Source organism: Poecile atricapillus, chromosome 2, assembly GCF_030490865.1.
Source record: "Poecile atricapillus isolate bPoeAtr1 chromosome 2, bPoeAtr1.hap1, whole genome shotgun sequence".
Lineage (NCBI taxonomy): Eukaryota > Metazoa > Chordata > Aves > Passeriformes > Paridae > Poecile > Poecile atricapillus.
In genome coordinates this window covers 128,845,892-128,864,087 of record NC_081250.1, presented here as the reverse complement: position 1 = coordinate 128,864,087, position 18,196 = coordinate 128,845,892, and the positions used below count along the sequence as shown (strand labels likewise).

General features: G+C 38.8%; 1 protein-coding gene across 1 annotated transcript in view; it reads right to left on the bottom strand.

Moving 5' to 3' along the window:
- Positions 1–951: 951 nt before the first annotated feature.
- Positions 952–18,196, bottom strand: part of NECAB1 (N-terminal EF-hand calcium binding protein 1) — a 55,334-nt gene continuing 38,089 nt past the window's right edge. The window contains 7 exon segments of the mRNA XM_058831147.1: positions 952–1,045; positions 4,827–4,904; positions 6,878–6,993; positions 8,323–8,376; positions 12,502–12,578; positions 14,979–15,091; positions 16,304–16,440. Coding sequence (XP_058687130.1) covers positions 1,024–1,045; positions 4,827–4,904; positions 6,878–6,993; positions 8,323–8,376; positions 12,502–12,578; positions 14,979–15,091; positions 16,304–16,440 — 597 coding nt within the window. The 3' untranslated portion in view covers positions 952–1,023.

The window sequence follows — 18,196 nt, the reverse complement described above, 5'->3', positions numbered from 1 at the left end:
CTCTTACTAGTAATAGTTTCACTAACAAGAGAAATTTTCTCTCATCCTGGATCAGAACAGGAGACCTGCCTAAGCATTGCATTCCTTAAATTGGAAGGGTCTCATAAGGATCATCAAAGTCCAACTCCTGGCCTTGTATAGTGCCATCCCCAAGAATCACACCATGTGCCTGAGAGCATTGTCCAAATGCTTCTTGAACTCTTGGTGCTGTGACCGCTTCCCTGGGGAGCCTGTTCCAATGTCCAACCACCCTCTAGGTGAAGAACTTTTCCCTGATAATCCAACTTGCCTGCTCCCCTGACACAGTTTGATGCCATTCCCTTGGGTCACTCGTCATTGTCACCAAAGAGAAGAGATGGGTACCCATCCTTTCTCTTCTCCTCATGAGGACATTGCAGACTGCAGTAAGATCTCCCCTCGGTCTCCTCCAGGCTGAACCAACCAAGTGACCTCAGCTGCACCTTGTATGGCTTCCCCTGTAGGCCCTTCATCATCCTCATGGCCCTTCTTTGGACACTTAAATAGCTTTATCTCTCTTGTATACTGTTGTGCCCAGAACTGCCCCCAGCACTCAAGCTGAGGCTGCCCCAGTGCTGAGCAGGGCAGGACAATCCCCTCCCTTGCCCAGCTGGCCACGCTGTGCCTGATGTACCCCAGGACAGGAGACCACAGCAGCATTAAGTAATGGTTGTTTATTAATGCAGTAATAAAACCTTTCACAAATATTTAGTCATACATTCATAACATACTTTTCTGTGACAGTTTGAACTGTTACAAAAATAAATAGTTTTTCATATTTGTCTTTCAGTTTTTAGAATGCATCATTTCACTGAACTAGTCACAAGAAGAAAAGGGAATAAATGTACAATTTTCCAGATTTTAGAATGGATAAAGTTGAAAAGATCCCATCCATAATAACAAACATTATCACATCATAAATTCACCTGTACACTGCAATATGAATGTTAGTGTAATGAAAGATAATACAACATTAACGTTACTTGGAGCCACGGCTTCTAGTTGTTATTGGGGACCCACCACGATGCTGAAAGAGCAGAATTTATTTGTTTGTTAACATAAATTTCACTTCTTTTTTTACTTTTGGTAAAAATTCTAAATAAAATACCTATAATGTGTATAATGAAACATTCATTTATATATGCAGCTAATACTGGTGAGAAAAAAATACTCAGAATACTGGGAGAACTGGGTGTAAGTGGTGGGAAGGTGGCTTTATCACAAGAATTATATCTCCTTTAGATAATATCCAAAGAAACATTAACGTGTTACAGGTATGGCTGCATAGAATTAAATGCCCAGACCCCTGAGAGCAAACTAAATAAATCCTCAGTCCTGTGCTGCTGCGTGTGTCAGTTCTTAAGACAAGTACTATGTTCCCTGGGTGGTTATGTTAGCTTTAATGACTTGCTTTCCTGGTGACATTATTCAAATCTGATGGGTCTTTTATACAACTCTAGGAATTAATAGCTTTTTGTCCTCAAAAGTAAGAGAATTGATGGACTTGTAAAATGTCATTCACATAAAAAGTTCTGTAATCACCAGCTCATAGGCAATGCTGGGGTGAAACCAATCTGTGTTTCTTCCCCACAATCTCTAGCCTTTGGCCTTTTGAAATGGAATCTTATGCAGAGAGGAACCACAAGATTTATGGAGAGAGAGATGGGAAGGAAGGAAGGAAGGAAGGAAGGGAATTGTGACTGCATCTGAGATGCTAAATGCCCTTAGTAGAGGGGTGTTCTAGACTACATAGATTTCACACTACACAAATTCATTTGCAGAACTTAATTTCTTAGGTATGTATCCATAAATGCTTCCATTAATGCTATTTAATAAAAATTATTATTAATGAAGAATAAATATGAGAAAACACTCAAGAGTCCTACCTGAAGTCAGGCTATCAGCCTAGTAGTCTATAACATCAGTGGATTAATGCATTTCAGCCCCCCAAAATGCCCAATTTAACTATTTATTTAATGGGTTATAGTGTTATAAGTGTTCACTGGTTCCCCCTTAGCTTGTTTTCTTTGCCCAAAGATTCTCTAGAGTCCTCAAGTCCAGATATTGTGTAGAAATGAGACATTCACTGAATATGAACTGAGTGATTCATTCCACCCTGGTAGATTGGCTGAAGCAACTGGGTGAGTTAACAGGTGTGTGAGTGGTTAGAATAGCTTGTGGTTCCTCTTAACTGATGGCAAATTAATTTTCTTTAGGATAATACTGTGTCATGGTGAGAACTTATCTTCCTGATTCATTTCTTGGCCACATAAGTATCCTTACTGATTTTAGTTAATTGGTAAAGACTTACGGGTTGTTAACTGAATGAATCAGATTCAGATTACAATTTGCAATTGATTCAGTTCTTAGCTATCCAGATGTGTAAAAGAAGTTTGGAAGTTTAGCTAGGGTAAATTTATTTTTAGAATAGAGCCTATCTGTGTTCTATTTGCAGATAGGTTTAGGGTTTTTTCCTTCTGTTTTTAGTGATATCACTTTATGGTGTCTAAAATTCTTTTGTAAAGTGTACTGGTGGCATTGCAGCCATCATTTTTTACTTCAATGTCATTTTCTGTCTTTCAAATACAAATATGATTTGTCCAGATCAGTTGTGGGAAGCTCTTTCCATGAAACAGAGTTCAAGTCATTGCACAGATTTCTAAATTACAGGTAATGTATAAAATTGTACAAAGAACTGTGAATGCATTAATTCCCATTGCCTCTCCCCCCACAACCCCAGCAAGGAGTGCACAGTGAGAAATGCTGTTTCTATGGTAACTGTCTGCAAGGACAAAGTGCTGCAGACTGAAATCCTTCTTAGCAGGCAGAGTAAATGCTTTAATGAATACTTGGAATCCAATTTCAGACACTTCCATACTTAGGCATGTAAAAATTATGTTTACATTTTATGTTAATTGTACTTTACCTGTGAGTAAACCACCCTGGAACACTGATGGATCATGTGCAGTCTCTTGGACACAAAGAGTTTTGGAAAAAGGCTTCATTGTTTCCTGCAATCAAGTTTGTCTTAAATCCAGCAGCATCCCAGTAAGATACAAGATTTACAGAGATACTTGTCATTAATTTCCGTCTCCTGATTCTGCAGGAATCCCTGGCATATAACTTTGTGTCCACATCAGGCTTATAAGGTGTGAATATGTCTTGGCTGGTTTCTTTTAAGGACAAACCCTGGGTACAGGACTACTTTTATTTTTCTATTGAGTGGGGTTTTAATATTTTAAATTTAGTCTGCACTCAGACATAGAAACTTAGGACTTCATTGTAATAGATCTGTGTTCCCTAATATAAAATAAAAAAAAATAAATTACTGTCCTCTCTTTATAAGTATGCGACTGATGCTTTCTTTGTTTCATCCTGCACCTGCACTGTGTCTTCTAACTCTTATTTCTAGGAGAAAGATGTGGCATGCTTATTGCTTTGTATTAAGAATAATAATTTGGAATCTTTACCACCTTGCTTTCTTTTAACATAGCAGGAAGTGTGTACAAGTTGGTTAGTAAATATTAATTATTCGTAATTAAGGCTCCCTTAAATGTAAGTAGGAATAAATTGAAGTCTTAATCAGAAAGCACTTTTTTCCTTGAAAAGCTTAAATGCTGTCTCTTTTATCATTCACAATAGTATTGTTTATTCTAGATATTTTCTTAAATAGTGTATGTTAGTGTTACTTCACACTGTGTGAAAGCACTTCTCCTTGCTGATGCATTTTATATTTATGTGGTTAAAATAAAAACATTTGGAATCCTTTTCTCCTCTACACTTTACCAAAGACGATCTGAATAAGGGTGACATTATGCAGTGGTCTTGCGGCTCAATTTATTTTTTAATGCGCATTAGAAATTTCACAATTAATGCTGTACAGAGATTCTGTGCTTCAAAAGTTAAAGTTATAGTGGGAGAAGAGAGCAGGTAAGCTATGAAGTGCCTGAATGTTATATTAAACACAGGTTTTCTTCTGTGCAGCTCACTGTCAGTCTGATGCTCATCTCTTGGTTGTGACCCAGTACAGTGCTGACATGGGTTGCCAGTGTTCTTGAGTCTTTGTGATAGGAAACCCAATAAAACTGGGTTGTGTTTGAAAGGAAGGCAGCAAAGCTGCAAGAGACTTCTCCATCTCCCTAAGAGCAGGTTCTCTCTACGGATTTGGGATCATGGGGTTGGTTTAAGTGTTTTAGCTAAATGTAGATAAGGACAATCCTTTTGTCCCTACTAAATTTCTTAGTCATCTGCTTGATGGAGGCAAGAATTCAGCTGGTAGGATGTTTAATAATTTCTATTTTGGTCCCAAAAGAGATGCTCTGGGAGTCTGTTGGATGGGTTCCTTTGATGTGGATTGGGAAGTATTGGGAGAGCTCCCAATAACTACTTGCATGCTGAAGTGTGCTGTGGGCTGGCACATCTTCTGTTTCAATAATTGTCTATTTTTATTTCTTCTTTACCATGAAACTGGTGATATTGTTTTCTTCCTGGTTTTCTGTCTCTGATGAACTAACATCCACCTAATGCTTTATCTTTATGTACTCACTTTCAGACTTTTTCGAATAATCACCATTGTCTTTCTGGCATTTTCATTTATGTTTCAGTATATACAAGTCTTTTGCAGCTAAAGTATTGTTCTGAAGTATGAATTGTGACATGTTTAGCAAAAGATCTATTAGCAGTATTTAAAGTAATTTGTACTCAGTCCTTCTACACAATTGATTTCTAACCTTCAAAACTTCATGTATTACCAAAAAAAAAAAAAAAAAAAAAGAGAGAAAGCTACCCTTTAAAGTCCTGACACTTACCTATTCCAGGCATTGCTGTTTTCCCAGAACTCATAAACAATGAAGTGGAAATTACTTGTAAGCTTCTGTATGGAAACACTAAAAATTTCACAATAAAACTAATTTAATGAAAAACAAAGTTATTTGACATACACATTTTGCTCCTAACTGCTTATGAGTAGGAACAAATGCAGTGATTTAAAAAAAACCAAACCCCTAGAACAAAAAAACCAAAACAAAACCAATCCAATTAATAAACTTAACAAATGAGTGATCATAGTGAACATATACTGCAAATTATCTGAGTTTTTAAAAATAAAGCCCTTGTATATTTATTTTTATTAATTAATATTTTTTATGAAATTAATTTTTTATATTCCTCCAACAGCAAAATTTCTCTAAGCAAATGCTAAACACAAAACTAATCAAACAGCTGTTCAGGGAAGTTCATCTAATAAGTTAAACATTTGTATGAGAGATGCATCAAAGTGTCATAGAATTTAGGTGCTTTGAAAGCAAATGGAGTAAATGAAGTATATGTATAATGGAGTATAAAGCCAGATAGGCTGATATGTGTTGCAGTTACACTTTTTAAATAATATTTAGTGTACTAGTTACTTGTTCTTAACTCAAGTAAGAGTTTCTCAAGAATGAAAAATGACCCACAGAATATCTATTGATCTTCTATACAGAATCATCCTGCTTATTATCCTGAGCATAAAGGCTTTATAGCCTGGAGGGTACTTATTCATTTGGGTACTCAAATTAGCGTTTAGATAAATAGCACAGAACGTATATATACAGATTTTTCCATATGCCCAAGTGTGAGATTGCTGACCTCACTAATGATGTGCTTGAAAACTGGTCACAGCTTATGCTTCAGAATGTAGTCAGCAATGTTTTATGATTTCTTGGTTTTCTTCTGCTGTATGTGAAAGTGCATGGTAAAATGGCAAAAATATCAAAAGCTGTTGGAAAAAAGCAAGTTGCTGTCAATTACAGCTACAGCAAAACCCATCCATTAGGTGGCATAACAGGCTTGCAAGCCTGTAAGCTTGGGAAAGAAACTTTCTGCCACCGTTTGTTAACTTGTACTCTGAAGTCATGTAATCTCTCTTCCCTGACAAGTCTGCAGTCACTACAGTGTTTTGCTGGATGTTCATTTCTGGGAGGAGGCTGGGAGGACTTCTCACTGGGGATTTTTCCATCTCTTGGCCAACAAGAGAATTTTATTTTCCTCATCAGTACGCCTTAACATGTGAACCACTACAGAAAGATCACTCTTCTTCCAACTTAATTTTTCTGGTCTATGTGAACACTATTGATACAATCCTAAATGTGATAATCTCATAGCAATAAGACTCATAAATTAGGTGCGTGATAGGCAGTCTTTGAAACCCTTGAATATATAGGAAGATTGTGTATTATGTACACATTACAAAAATATTTTTCCATAATGGTCTGTAGTATGTATGATAGTAGGTCTCTCCACTGTGTTAAATTCAGAAACTAAGTACAGTGGTGAACCACTAAAATTTATTCTTAACCCAGCCCTAATGATTTATTAATTCTAAAAGGAGCAAAGCAAAAACATAGTTTCATTGAAAATTTTGCTTTTTAATTTTTCTAATTCTTTATTATGAATTGAAATTTTACAATGACAGCCTAAAGGGAAGATTCTGAAAGCTTTCAAGCAGAGAACTGGCAAACAAGTTGATAAGTTGCTCCTTCGCCAGGTGAGCACAAATGAAGCATGGCAAATGAGTTTTCCAATAAAGAGTATCAGCCTAGGAGCTTCCAGAAGTCATGGGCTGATGACCTGCAGAGCTAACAAGCCTGAAAAGGTTGTTTAGCATCTTTGGGATGTACTGTCATTTTGTGATAGGACCTAAAGTCTGCACATTTTGACATCTCTTTCTAGTTCTAGGTGTCTTTGAAAAGCTCCATCTTACACATGCACATAACCCAGCAAGAAAGGTGTCATAGGTACCCTCTTCATAAATAATCCGAGTTATTAGGGAAAAAAGACTCCATTTTTTCCTTCAGCCCAAAGACAATAACATTGTACTTACTGCAAGCAGCCACCTTGAGCAGAAGCACATTCCACGTACTGCTTCAGAGCAAGACGGAATTCCTCCACTTTTTCTTCTATCACCAACATTTGATGCTGAACGATCATTATGTGCTGCTACAAAACCATTACAATATTACTGAATATTACTGCCACATCTTCCTCTGAATTCCTTGTACTTTTAACTCAGAGAAGTCTATCATGAAACAATACAAACCACAATCATAAAAGAAAACACACAAAAGTTCCCTTGAAGTTTGAAGTCCCTGTTCTAGTGATTTGGAAGTGGAGAAGTAGAAATGCTCAAGCATGGCTTTTATGTCTAGGCATGAGTGTCCACTTCAGACAGTTGACCTAACTCTGGAGGAATCTTTTCAGAAGAGGGCAAAGCAAAGAGATGTTCAGTAATAAAGTCAGTGTGTTTCCTTGGATGAATCTGTCTGCCAGCAGCTGTGAGGTTTGGGATAGGAGCATATCCCCACAGTCTGCACTGGATGCATTGTTGTTTTGTTAAGGGGCTTTGGTAGTTTTTACCTTTTGGAGCCCTGACCCTCACCTGAGTGAGATGCCTGATAGCCCATGTTAAGTGATGAAAAGAGAGGGGGGTTTCCCTCCATAATTCTGCAGGAAAATGAACAGCCTTTATAAAAGGGCTATGGAAACAGTCAGCAGTGCAGAAGACCTACTTATCCTGAATTAGTATAATTATCATTTAGCTCTTTCAAGTAGTTTATTTATTGATTAATCTGTTGAAGCTTGTCAACTTTACTAATGGAATATTTAAAGCAATTATATAAGCATTCTCATAATGCATAATCTCATTAAAAAAAATCTAATGCAACTCCTGTGATTAAATAATTTTTTCACGTGTATTTGATTTGCATTTTGTTAGGTTCAAATGAAAGAATGTTAGGTTTGTGAATTTAGGAATGCTAGTATATCAATCTTGGGACATAAACTTGTTTAACAGTAAGTCTATTTTTGGTCAAAATTTTGCTTTTGTAGGTTGTAGTGAGCACGAGATATTCTTCCATTTTTCCTCATAAGATTTCCTATAGCAGTTTTGGGAGGGAGGCTGTACAACAATGGTTAAAGCATGCATGCAGCACTTGGAGCAGAGAAGCTACCACACCACAAACATTGCTGACAAATTTGAAAAATCTTATTAATGACACATTTTTCTCCTTATGTGTGTTAAGGTTTTGGTTCACTCCAGCCTTTGAAAACAATACAAAAAATTAATATAAAAGCTTTTGCCCACATATTCTAATTTTTTTCTGTTGCCTTTTGCACAGTGTATTCTGCTAACTAAAATGGATTCTTATCACTGGAAAAAGTGAGGATAAAGATTTTTTAAATTATTTTTTAACAAAAGAGACCAGGTGTGGTCTCAATGCCTGGTGTTTAAAATAAAATGTCAAAATCATTATCTTGAACAGTACTTACAGATTTTGCATTTTCTTCCAAAACTTCCTCTTCAAGCGGCTGAAGCTTTAGGTCCTTTGAGGCAATTGAAAATAAAATAGGAATTGTAAGAAGAGTCAATACTACAGCTGTGTTCCGCTCTTACATTTTTAACAAAGTATTCCAATAACTAGATTCTGTTCTACCTCAAGAAATTAAATCCCTTCTTTATTAGTTTTAAGTCAAACACAAGTGTTTACAAGATCTTGCATGACTCAGTGGTTAATTCCAGCCTAGGCTGTCTTGTAAAGTTTTATTTACAGTGCTTGATTTTTTCATTTTAACAAATCTGCTTGCTCCCTAAATGTATGTTGGACTTAATGGAGAAAAGACAGTCATCCTCTCAAATTGTCACATGGGCTGTGGAAATGAGCAAGAATGGTAATTTGAAATGAACTATCAGCTACTATTTTGCAATCATAAAACTTTACACAGAAGAAACTTCCCTGCAGGGAATCTGTGGTTGCAAGGGGCTGTTTTCTAGCATTGAAAGAGAATGATGGTCCAAGTCAGGTTTCTGAACTGCTGCCCTTGCTGTGAGGACAGGCTGGGCAGCAGCAAAGAGCTGTGTCTGTGAGTACACCTGGTACATGAACTGGATGTGCACTTCAGGAATCAGTGATTCACACAAACACCAGCCACTAGCACACACAAAATCATTCTTTACTTGCCAGGCACATGGCACATGCAGTACCTCCTGACCCAGTGCCATTATGATATTCTGAAAAATACCCATATGCCTGAAAAAACCCTGCAGATTGATTTGCAATAAGCAGCTGGAGCAAAACACACTCTGTTAGTCATGCTTCACTTCTCACTGAACACAGTTCTTGTGCAACAAAGAGAAAAATTTTCTTCCCCTCCCAGTGTGGGGGAGGGTTGATTAAGCTCAGGTAGCAGCTGTTCTGCCAGCACAGATGCTGTACTCTCTGAAGAGCCAACAAGAGATGTGCAGGTAGAATTCAAATGAACAGAGCACCTCCACCAGCAGCAGGTGGCAGAGCAAGGCAGGACTGAAGTATTCAGAAACTGCTGTGTAGTTAAAGTCATGAAAAGTGTGTGTGAAGGGAAAGACAGACAGCTTTATTGTCAGTGCAGACACTTTGGATTAAAAGACCAAGTGAAAAATGTGTATTCCTGAAGTGAGAGTTCACTTTCACTGCCATTTTTTTCCTCAGGAAACATATGAAAAAGAGAGGAAAGGAATGACTCAAGGAAGTACTGAAAAGTTTCTTTAAATGTAGCAAGAAAATAATTGTTTTCTTTGCCAGTATATGTAAATTTAGAACTAGAGTGAAAATAGACAAATTTCAGGACTGATTCGTGATCAAATTCCCCTTTGACAGAACACAGCAGAAGACTTAGTGAGCACTGAATCTACCCTTCATCAGGTAGTTTTCCAGTAGGAACACTGACCGATAAGGTGCTAGCCCTCTTTAGGAGTTAAAACTAATCTCTGGTAGTTCTGCAGTAATGTTGTATTGTCAGGCAGAGCGTGGCTACACAGATGGGGTGGGTCTGCACAGGCAGCCTGGGTGACCCCCAAGCGTGTGAGCACTGGCACATGATCCCCATCTGTGTGGAAGGAGAGCTCGTGGCTGGTTGGCTTGGCTCTTGAGCCTGGTGGAAGTAGCCCAGTGCAGAACAGAGGTCCTGCCAGCCCTGTACCATGCAGCCTGGAAATAAAAATGATGCAGCTCAGAGCTAGGGCTTTAAAATGCTTCTGCAATCCTACTTCACCTCAGCTCAGTAGTGGTGGCTTCTGAAATTGCTTTTTAGCGGGGTTGTGCAATCCTTTCTAATCTGTTTCAGGGCAAAGTCAAAAAGAGGGGTTTTAGTAGCTGCTGAAAGGCAGCTGATATTTAATGCCTCTCACAGTCTGACATGGCTGTGAGATACAAAGTCAAGCAGATGCAAAGTTAGGCAGGGGTGGATATAGGTTGTTAGACTTATGTAATTGCTACGTTTTATTAATCAAGCTTTATATTGACAAGGTGGTAATTATGGGAGGTCTATGTCCTGCCACTGTTTGCTTTTGGCACCAAGTTCCTTTTCAGACTGAGGTTCTCTGCCATTTTTCTGTAGGACATTTGATCATCTTATAACATCCTTGTTGTAAGTTAATTTACCACAAAATGTTTGTCTGTTTTCTGTAACATTTGCATTGCATTATTGCTGTGTGCCAGGTTTATTTATTTTTTAAGTAACATTCTTTTAAATGTTTTCTTTTGGCATCAGGCCATCAGTCATGTGGCACCTGTGGCAGGGCTGTGAGCTGCTGTTTCCAAAGCAGAGCAGGGAATAAAGCCAGACTTACCTTTCATAGTGGACTTTGACATTTCAAAATCCAATTTATATCTATTCAGAAAAAGATCAAGTTGCTACTAAAACGTCATTAATGTGGCAGCTGCTGTGTAACTGCCTTTTCCCTGCAGAAATGACCTCCAGGGGGAAATGGTTGGAATAGAGGCTCGCGGGTATTCCCTGGCCAGAGCTTACTGGACTGAGCAGACCATGAGGAGCTGTGGAGCGTGGCAGGGAGCAGGGTGAGAAGCTGACAGAAGTCATGGACAGTGCCACAAGGAATGGCCAGATTTCATGGCTGGTTAAGGAGAAGTGATGCGAGAGCCTGTCAGACTGCAGGGATAACCAAAGGGCATGCTGGGCTCCTTTAGGAGCAAGGCCAGCAGTGCTGGGGGTGACCATATGCAGCTAATCAGTAATAAGGCTGAGATAACAGAAATACCAAACTGGGACCAAGGGGAGAAAAGTAATTAGGGGCAGTTTTTCATTTGTGAGGGAGGAATGGCAGAGAAATGTCAGTATGCTTCTCTTGCTGAGCCCTGTGCCAAGTCACCACCATTTATTGGGGTTTTTTTGTTAAATCCTTACTTAACTATTTTCTGTGTGTGTAGCTTGCTACTGGACTCAAGTTGGACTAGTGGTTGAGTAACAGGAGACATTTTTGTGCCATGACCCAAGGTCTGAGCCAGTGCCTGGGTAAGGAGCATGGGTCTAACCACGAATACTAGATGATAATATTCATGGGGGAATATCCCAATCAGCTAGAATGAAAGAACAGGATCAGGCAGTTTCATGTCCCTGTGAGTGCTGCCTGTGTGTGGGTGCTGGTGAAGAGACCCATGCCAATGTCTTTGGAGTACAGGCAGTCTCACTGCTGGTGAGCACTGACCTGTAGGAATAGAATTGGCTGCACTGGGACTGGAGCTACTCCTGGGTCTGAGAACACTTCAACCCAAAACCTCACCTCTAGTGGACAAGGAGAAAGAAACATCCTGGGTCTCAAAATCCACTGAATTCAGCCACTCCCCTAGTGCCTACCTGAAATTGTCTGTCTGTCCTTCAATAGGGAAACTTAATGCAGAGAAAAACTCAGGAATTTACAACCTTACTTAACAACCTACAACCTTTACCTCTGCTGCTCTTTCTTCTCCAAAAAAAAAAAAAAAAAGTCATCACACATAGATTATAAAACAGCTTTTGAACACCAGGGTAGCAATCAACTCTGAATAATAATCAAGAAGAATAGATAGTTTCTGTACTGACAGATGTGGCTCAGGATTTTACAAGCACTGGGAAGCCCTGGCATTGCTGCATCAGATGGGTTCTTTGTCAGACTCCTGGAGGACTCTGCTTTGGTGTGGGAATCACAGGTGGTTGCTGGGCTCTGGGGGCTGCTGCAGCCAGCTCCCAAGAAGGGTTTGCATCAGATTCTGGTTGAACTGTATTGACAAGGAAAGCAGTTTAATCTTTATAAATGAGTATTCTCTGATGGGAAAGGAGGAAACAAAACTTTCTGTCAAGTTTTCATGGGAAAGTTTGGAGAGGAAGAGATCGGATCCTAAAAGGGGAAGGTTGCAGCATGTTCCCCCAAACAAGTGTAACTAAACACATTAACATCCTCCAGTCATAAAATAATACATTTTTTCACATCTTTATGAATCTGTGGTGATGGCAGGAGGAAAAGGAAGCATGTAAAAACAATGTCAGGAGTAGGAAAGAGGAAGGTGGAAGAAAAATGTAGGCGTTTAATGGGTGTTAGCTCTCTTAGGTAATGTTGCTGGGGCACTGAAAATATTTATGTTTTAAGGATTTCTTTAGTGAAAGTGAAAGAAGAAACAGGTGAAAAAGCCCACACACCTTCTTTTCCAGTCTATCAATTAGCTTCTGGAGTCTGTTTATCTGAATCACCCATTGGCTGTCTTCCTCAATCCAACCTTTGGAAAATATAAACGATAAACATTTATGAAATGTTACTAAGTGGCTGGTAGGCAGTATTATTATTACTGTATTTTATATTTAAAAATAAATTACTCTGCAATTTATTTGGCTTCTCAAAGATTATGCTGCAACTAATAAAATGTTCATTTAGGTGAAACTAAAGGAAAGCTTGATTTGACTCTATGAATTATTTTATTTCTGGTTAAGATACAATTGAAATCCAATACAAAATGAAAAATACATTCTAGATTAATGGTGGTGCTTTTGAAATCATGCTGGTAATGGGAGAAAGTTCTCCATCTCTACAGCAGGTATATTCCTGTCTGTGTAGTGAGCTGATCATAGAATCATAGAATGGTTTTTCTTGGGACTATAAAGATCACCTAATTTCAACTCCCATGCCATGGGAAGGGAATCTTCCAATAGATCAGACTGCTCAGTGCCCCATCCAACGCAATCTGATGTCATATAGCAAGGGTGGAGCTAGAAGGTGTTGTATTAGACAGGGACAAGCATCTGGGCTATGAAGATGGTGAAGGGTCTTGAGGGGAAGCTATGAGGAGCAGCTGAGGTCACTTGGCTCAGTTTGGAGAAGACTGAAGGGAGATCTTATTGCAGTCTGCAATGTCCTCATGAGGAGAAGAAAAGGGACAGGTACCCATCTCCTCTCTCTGGTGACAGTGACAAGTGACCCAAGGGAATGGCATCAAACTGTGTCAGGGGAGCAGGCAAGTTGGATTATCAGGGAAAAGTTCTTCACCTAGAGGGTGGTTGGACATTGGAACAGGCTCCCCAGGGAAGCGGTCACAGCACCAAGAGTTCAAGAAGCATTTGGACAATGCTCTCAGGCACATGGTGTGATTCTTGGGGATGGCACTATACAGGGCCAGGAGTTGGACTTTGATGATCCTTATGAGACCCTTCTAACTCAGGATGTTCTGTGATTCTGTCCCTCTAATGTCTCTGGAAAATTCTGCTTTCCTAAAGTCTCATGAAAATTGTATGCCAAATGAAAAGGACAATACTCCAGAAAACAAATATGCAAAGCAGTTCCTTACATCAGCCACCATATAAATGTGTACATAAGTGATTATTTTAAGGAGAGAAGAAGGCTATTTATCAGAAATGGAAGATTTTTCAACAAATACTATTGTTAGCACATCCATTAATGCTTTCATTTCCCAGGTGAGAGTTCTTGTGGCACTTGTATATATTTAGACCAAACAAAGAAATCCTGATGCTGAGAACATACCACAGCTGTGTCTGTAGAGGAGGCAGGCTGTTGCCTTACCTGAACAAGTACATAAGAAATGAAGCTGAAGAAATGCTGGCCTGAGCCTTGAGTGCATATGCACGGCACAGTGTTAGTGTGCATGTGGGCAGCAGGCAGTAATCAGGAAGACCAAGTGCCAAGACAAACACAAATCTTGTGTAGGAAAGTAGACAGCTGTCAGCTATCAGTAAGGCTGTGGAGGAAAATGTTAGCTCTTTACACCAATACAGTAAGTGGATTTGGTAAAGCTTGCATTTATTTGGGTTTCTTCTGAATTAGGAGTGCAGCTACAAGGCTCTGTGACCTTCCTCGTTAGGAACAACATCAGCTCACAAGAGAGCAAACATCATCCTGCATCACTGCTCTGATGAACAGCATCATTTGGTGAGTGGCAGGAAGTGAGTCATGAGTCTGAGTGATAGGAAGGTCCTCAGGAGAGGCTTTAAAAGGAGGAGGTCAGCACATGGCTGCAAGTGGTCAAGAAGTAAGCTAGACCTATTACATATTTTGTTGTTTCAGTCATCTTCATGCCTTGACTCTGGGATGTGCCACTAAGCACAGAGATGTCTTCACTGCAGCCTCATGATTAATATCACTGCTTCCAAAGGATCCCATTTACCAAAGCAGAAATGCTGCTGCAGCTTTTTTTTTTTTTTTTTTTTTTTTGCATTATCTTAAATGAAATATTCTTTTCTTTCAGGTTTTGTATTTTCTCATTCTGTTTATTATTTATTTCCCTCAGCTGAGATATGAGTCATGGCTCATGAGAGAAATCGGTTGTATATAAGTTATGGCCTTCACCTTTTCATTTGTATCTGCAGGCAATAAAGATTACCTAAAAAATGCTGATTCAATCCAAAACACACAGTTTGTGTGTGTTAATTTAAACAATTAAGGTTTTATCTCTTATAATTTCAGAACTATGGATATGCATTATTTTTACTCGTTTCCTCAGTTTTCAGCTAATAACTTCTATATTAAATTGAAGTAGTCTTCTGTCAGTAAAGTATCTCAGTTAATTACATGTCTAAATTAAATTTTTAAGAGGAAGATATATGTATATTTTTCTGCATATGTGTGTATGCATATCTTTTCAATATCTTTAAAATGTGAAATACCATACCTGTACTAGAATAAGGGTTATTTGATGACAGGCTGTTGTTCCTCTGAAGCCTTTGAGCTAAGCATTTTCCTGGCCTCTGAACTGAGAGAACTTCTGCTTTTGTTGGATCTTTTCTGCACAGAAACACAGAAGACTTCCGAAGGAAAAATATGTGGCTGAGCTCTTCTCTCTCTTTTCTCAAAAATTGTGCTTCTATGTTCCATTTTGAATTAAATAAAAAGGAATACCTATTGAGAGCACTGAATTATTTTCTGGATTTTCACTATTAACCATTAGTTTTGATTAGATCATTAAAGAAGTTAAAAGGAAAAAAAAGAGGAGAGTTAAACTGGCATGAACCTAAATCTTTGAGGGACACAAATCTCAATGTTAGTATCTGCCCATGATGTGGTTCTGACTTGACCTAAGTAATCATTCACAGTTTCTTCATTCACAAGAGTTTGGTAGCATCACTGCAGAACTGGCATGAATAGAGGTACATGGACACTGTGAATGCTTGGTGTACCCTCAGACTTTCAAAACCTGCTTGATTCATACAGTCAAGATGTTGGCACAGACCCACAGGGTATTACTCCTGTACTTCAGGGACCTCAAACCCAACAGCTAAACAAACAAGAAAATGACATTTGCAACAGAAAGGTCTTAAGATCTTCTTTGTCCATAAAATACAACAGTCTGTATTTTGCTTTCCCTATTGTCTTTAGCACACTGAGGGAAAAATCCATATAGTCAAGTAACTTTTCAAAAATATTTTGATCCTTGATTCTACAAACCCTCATCATGGAGATCATTGTACTAAATTCAGCTAAAACCCTTGGATGGATGAAGGCTACGCAGGTGATTGAGAGTTTATAGAGCTAGATGTTAACCAACATTATGGCCATATATTCTAGGAAGATGTGACAAGCAAAAGCCCGGCTATTTCTTCTTTTAACATGGAGATCACTGTTCATAAAAAAACAAAACATAAAGCTGGAAAAAACAAACAATACAGTCAGTCATTTTAGTAATTTCAGAGCTTTTCATATTGTAGTGGTTTGGTTTCTACATTTGATAATAAACTGCCCATGGATTTAAAAAGAAGTTATCAGAGCCTAGCATGTACCAAAATTATTGTCTTACAGGCAGCCCACCATATGACCATCTGGACATTCAATTTCAGGAAAACTCCTATTAGTGGATTCTTATAGGGAATAAAAAGCGTATCCTTGTTTTTCCTGTTACTCCCCATATCAGATTTCTGGGTGAAATGTGAAGCAGTCATGGAGGTTTGCAGTGACCTCACTCCTCACCCCCTTCCCTCAGCTGAGGAGGGGTTTGCTCACCTCTCTTGCCGGGTCTGCTCCTCTGTGGTTTCCATGGCACACTCCAAGGAGCTCTGGAGGGATTGCAGCTGGTTCAGTGTCTCCCTCAAAAGAAAGCGAGTCACAAACTGCTCCAAGTTGGAAGCTTCCTGATAGTCCTAAGAATTACATGAAAAAAACCCCAAAAGGTCAGGCTTTGCTCACTAAGTTAGAAATACACGAGGGAAGGTTCAGACTCCATTCAGAAGGGAAGCAGGTTGGGTGTTTCCATGTTTATACATGTAAACCAAGTAAGCAACCTTTGTTGACAGACAAAAAAACCTCTGAATTTCCAGGTGTAGACACAACTCCCACTCAAACTGAGAGGCCCAAGTACACAGTGACACAGCACAGTTTCTACTCAAAAAGACCCTTTTCTTTACATCATTAACTCCAGTTGATGGCAGCACCACATTACTTCTGAAGTGTGGAATAGACAAAATAAGATTGACAGCTGCAGAACTGAATTTAAAGTTTTAATTCAGACACACTCTTGTGAAAATGTGTTTCTCAAGCCCAGTGGCCTCAGACACTGATTATGAGTCTTTGAACAGGGCACATGTTTAGGATACTCCCCTGAATAATCCCACTAGCACTTGGCTGAAGGACTGTGCAAGAGAGTTTGCCTTCTGAATTTAACACTCTTTGACTGATTTTTGTTCCTTTAACTTGTTTAATTATTTTGAAACAATATATCTGTTGGGAAGGTACAATTAGAAAGTAATTAAAAATATGACTCTTTAGCCAGAAAGGCTAAGGAAGAAATACAAATGATAGCACGGTTTGAATAATTCAAAGAAACCAGTCTGGTATGCCAGAACACATTCTTTCCCCCAGTAAAACTAAGCTGAGACCCCTCTTCCCAGCCTTATAAGCCAAGGTCTGAAGGACCCTGAGATAACTAAAAATATGCAAAACCAGTGATTTCTATAGGTTGCACACAAATGTTACTGTATTTGTATACTTAGAAAGATTGGTTAGTGAAGGAATAGAATATTCAATGTAAAAGTTATATAAGTAATTGTAAAAGAGAGTTCTCTCTCTTGGTGTCTCTTGGCTCTCTTAGCCCTCCAGGTTCTCTTAGCTCTTGGCTCTCTCTTAGCCCTCTTAGCTCTCTTGACTCTCTTGCTACACTCTCTCCCTTTTTTCCCGGCTCTCTCACTTCTGTTCTGTTACTCTCTTTCTTAGCAATCTTAAAGTCTTGAGCTCATGTATTCCTATTTTACCCCCTTTTGTATTATTCTCTCTAAGCCCGCTTTGAGCTCTATCTGCTGGCTCACAGCAGGCTCTCTCTTTCTCTCTCTCCCACGCCCTGAAATAAACTTCTAACACCTAACTCGATTATAGAGGTCTTTGCCATGTCTCAGACCTGTGTCCACCCCGAAGCATCTCCTACAGATATCTGTATATTTCACAATTTCATTAAATGCATCTAAATGTTATTTAAACTAGAGTTTGTTTATTATAAAAGTTTTCACCTATACTTAGCAATTTGTAGTGGTTCTTTGAATAATGACATTTCCAATGTATTGTATGTATAAAAATTATTTATGCTTTTTGTTTGTTTGTTTTGGGTTTTTTTTTTTGTGTAGATAATTTAAGAAACCAATTTTTATGCCTGTTCTCTCCCTGGCCCAATGAGTAATATTTCCATGGCTGGGGTAAAATTTGACATTTCTGGCTAGCCCAGATCTGCAAAAACCCACTGTGTTCCCTTCCAACCATGCCCATTATGTGATTTTATGAATTGGCAGCTCTGTGGTAATATGTAGGTGATGCTTTACAATAATATAAACACCCTCTTTCTTTTTTTCTCAGAGAGGCTAGAACAGACCCCTGGAGCCTCTGCTTACTGTGTTGAGGTCACATCAGGAT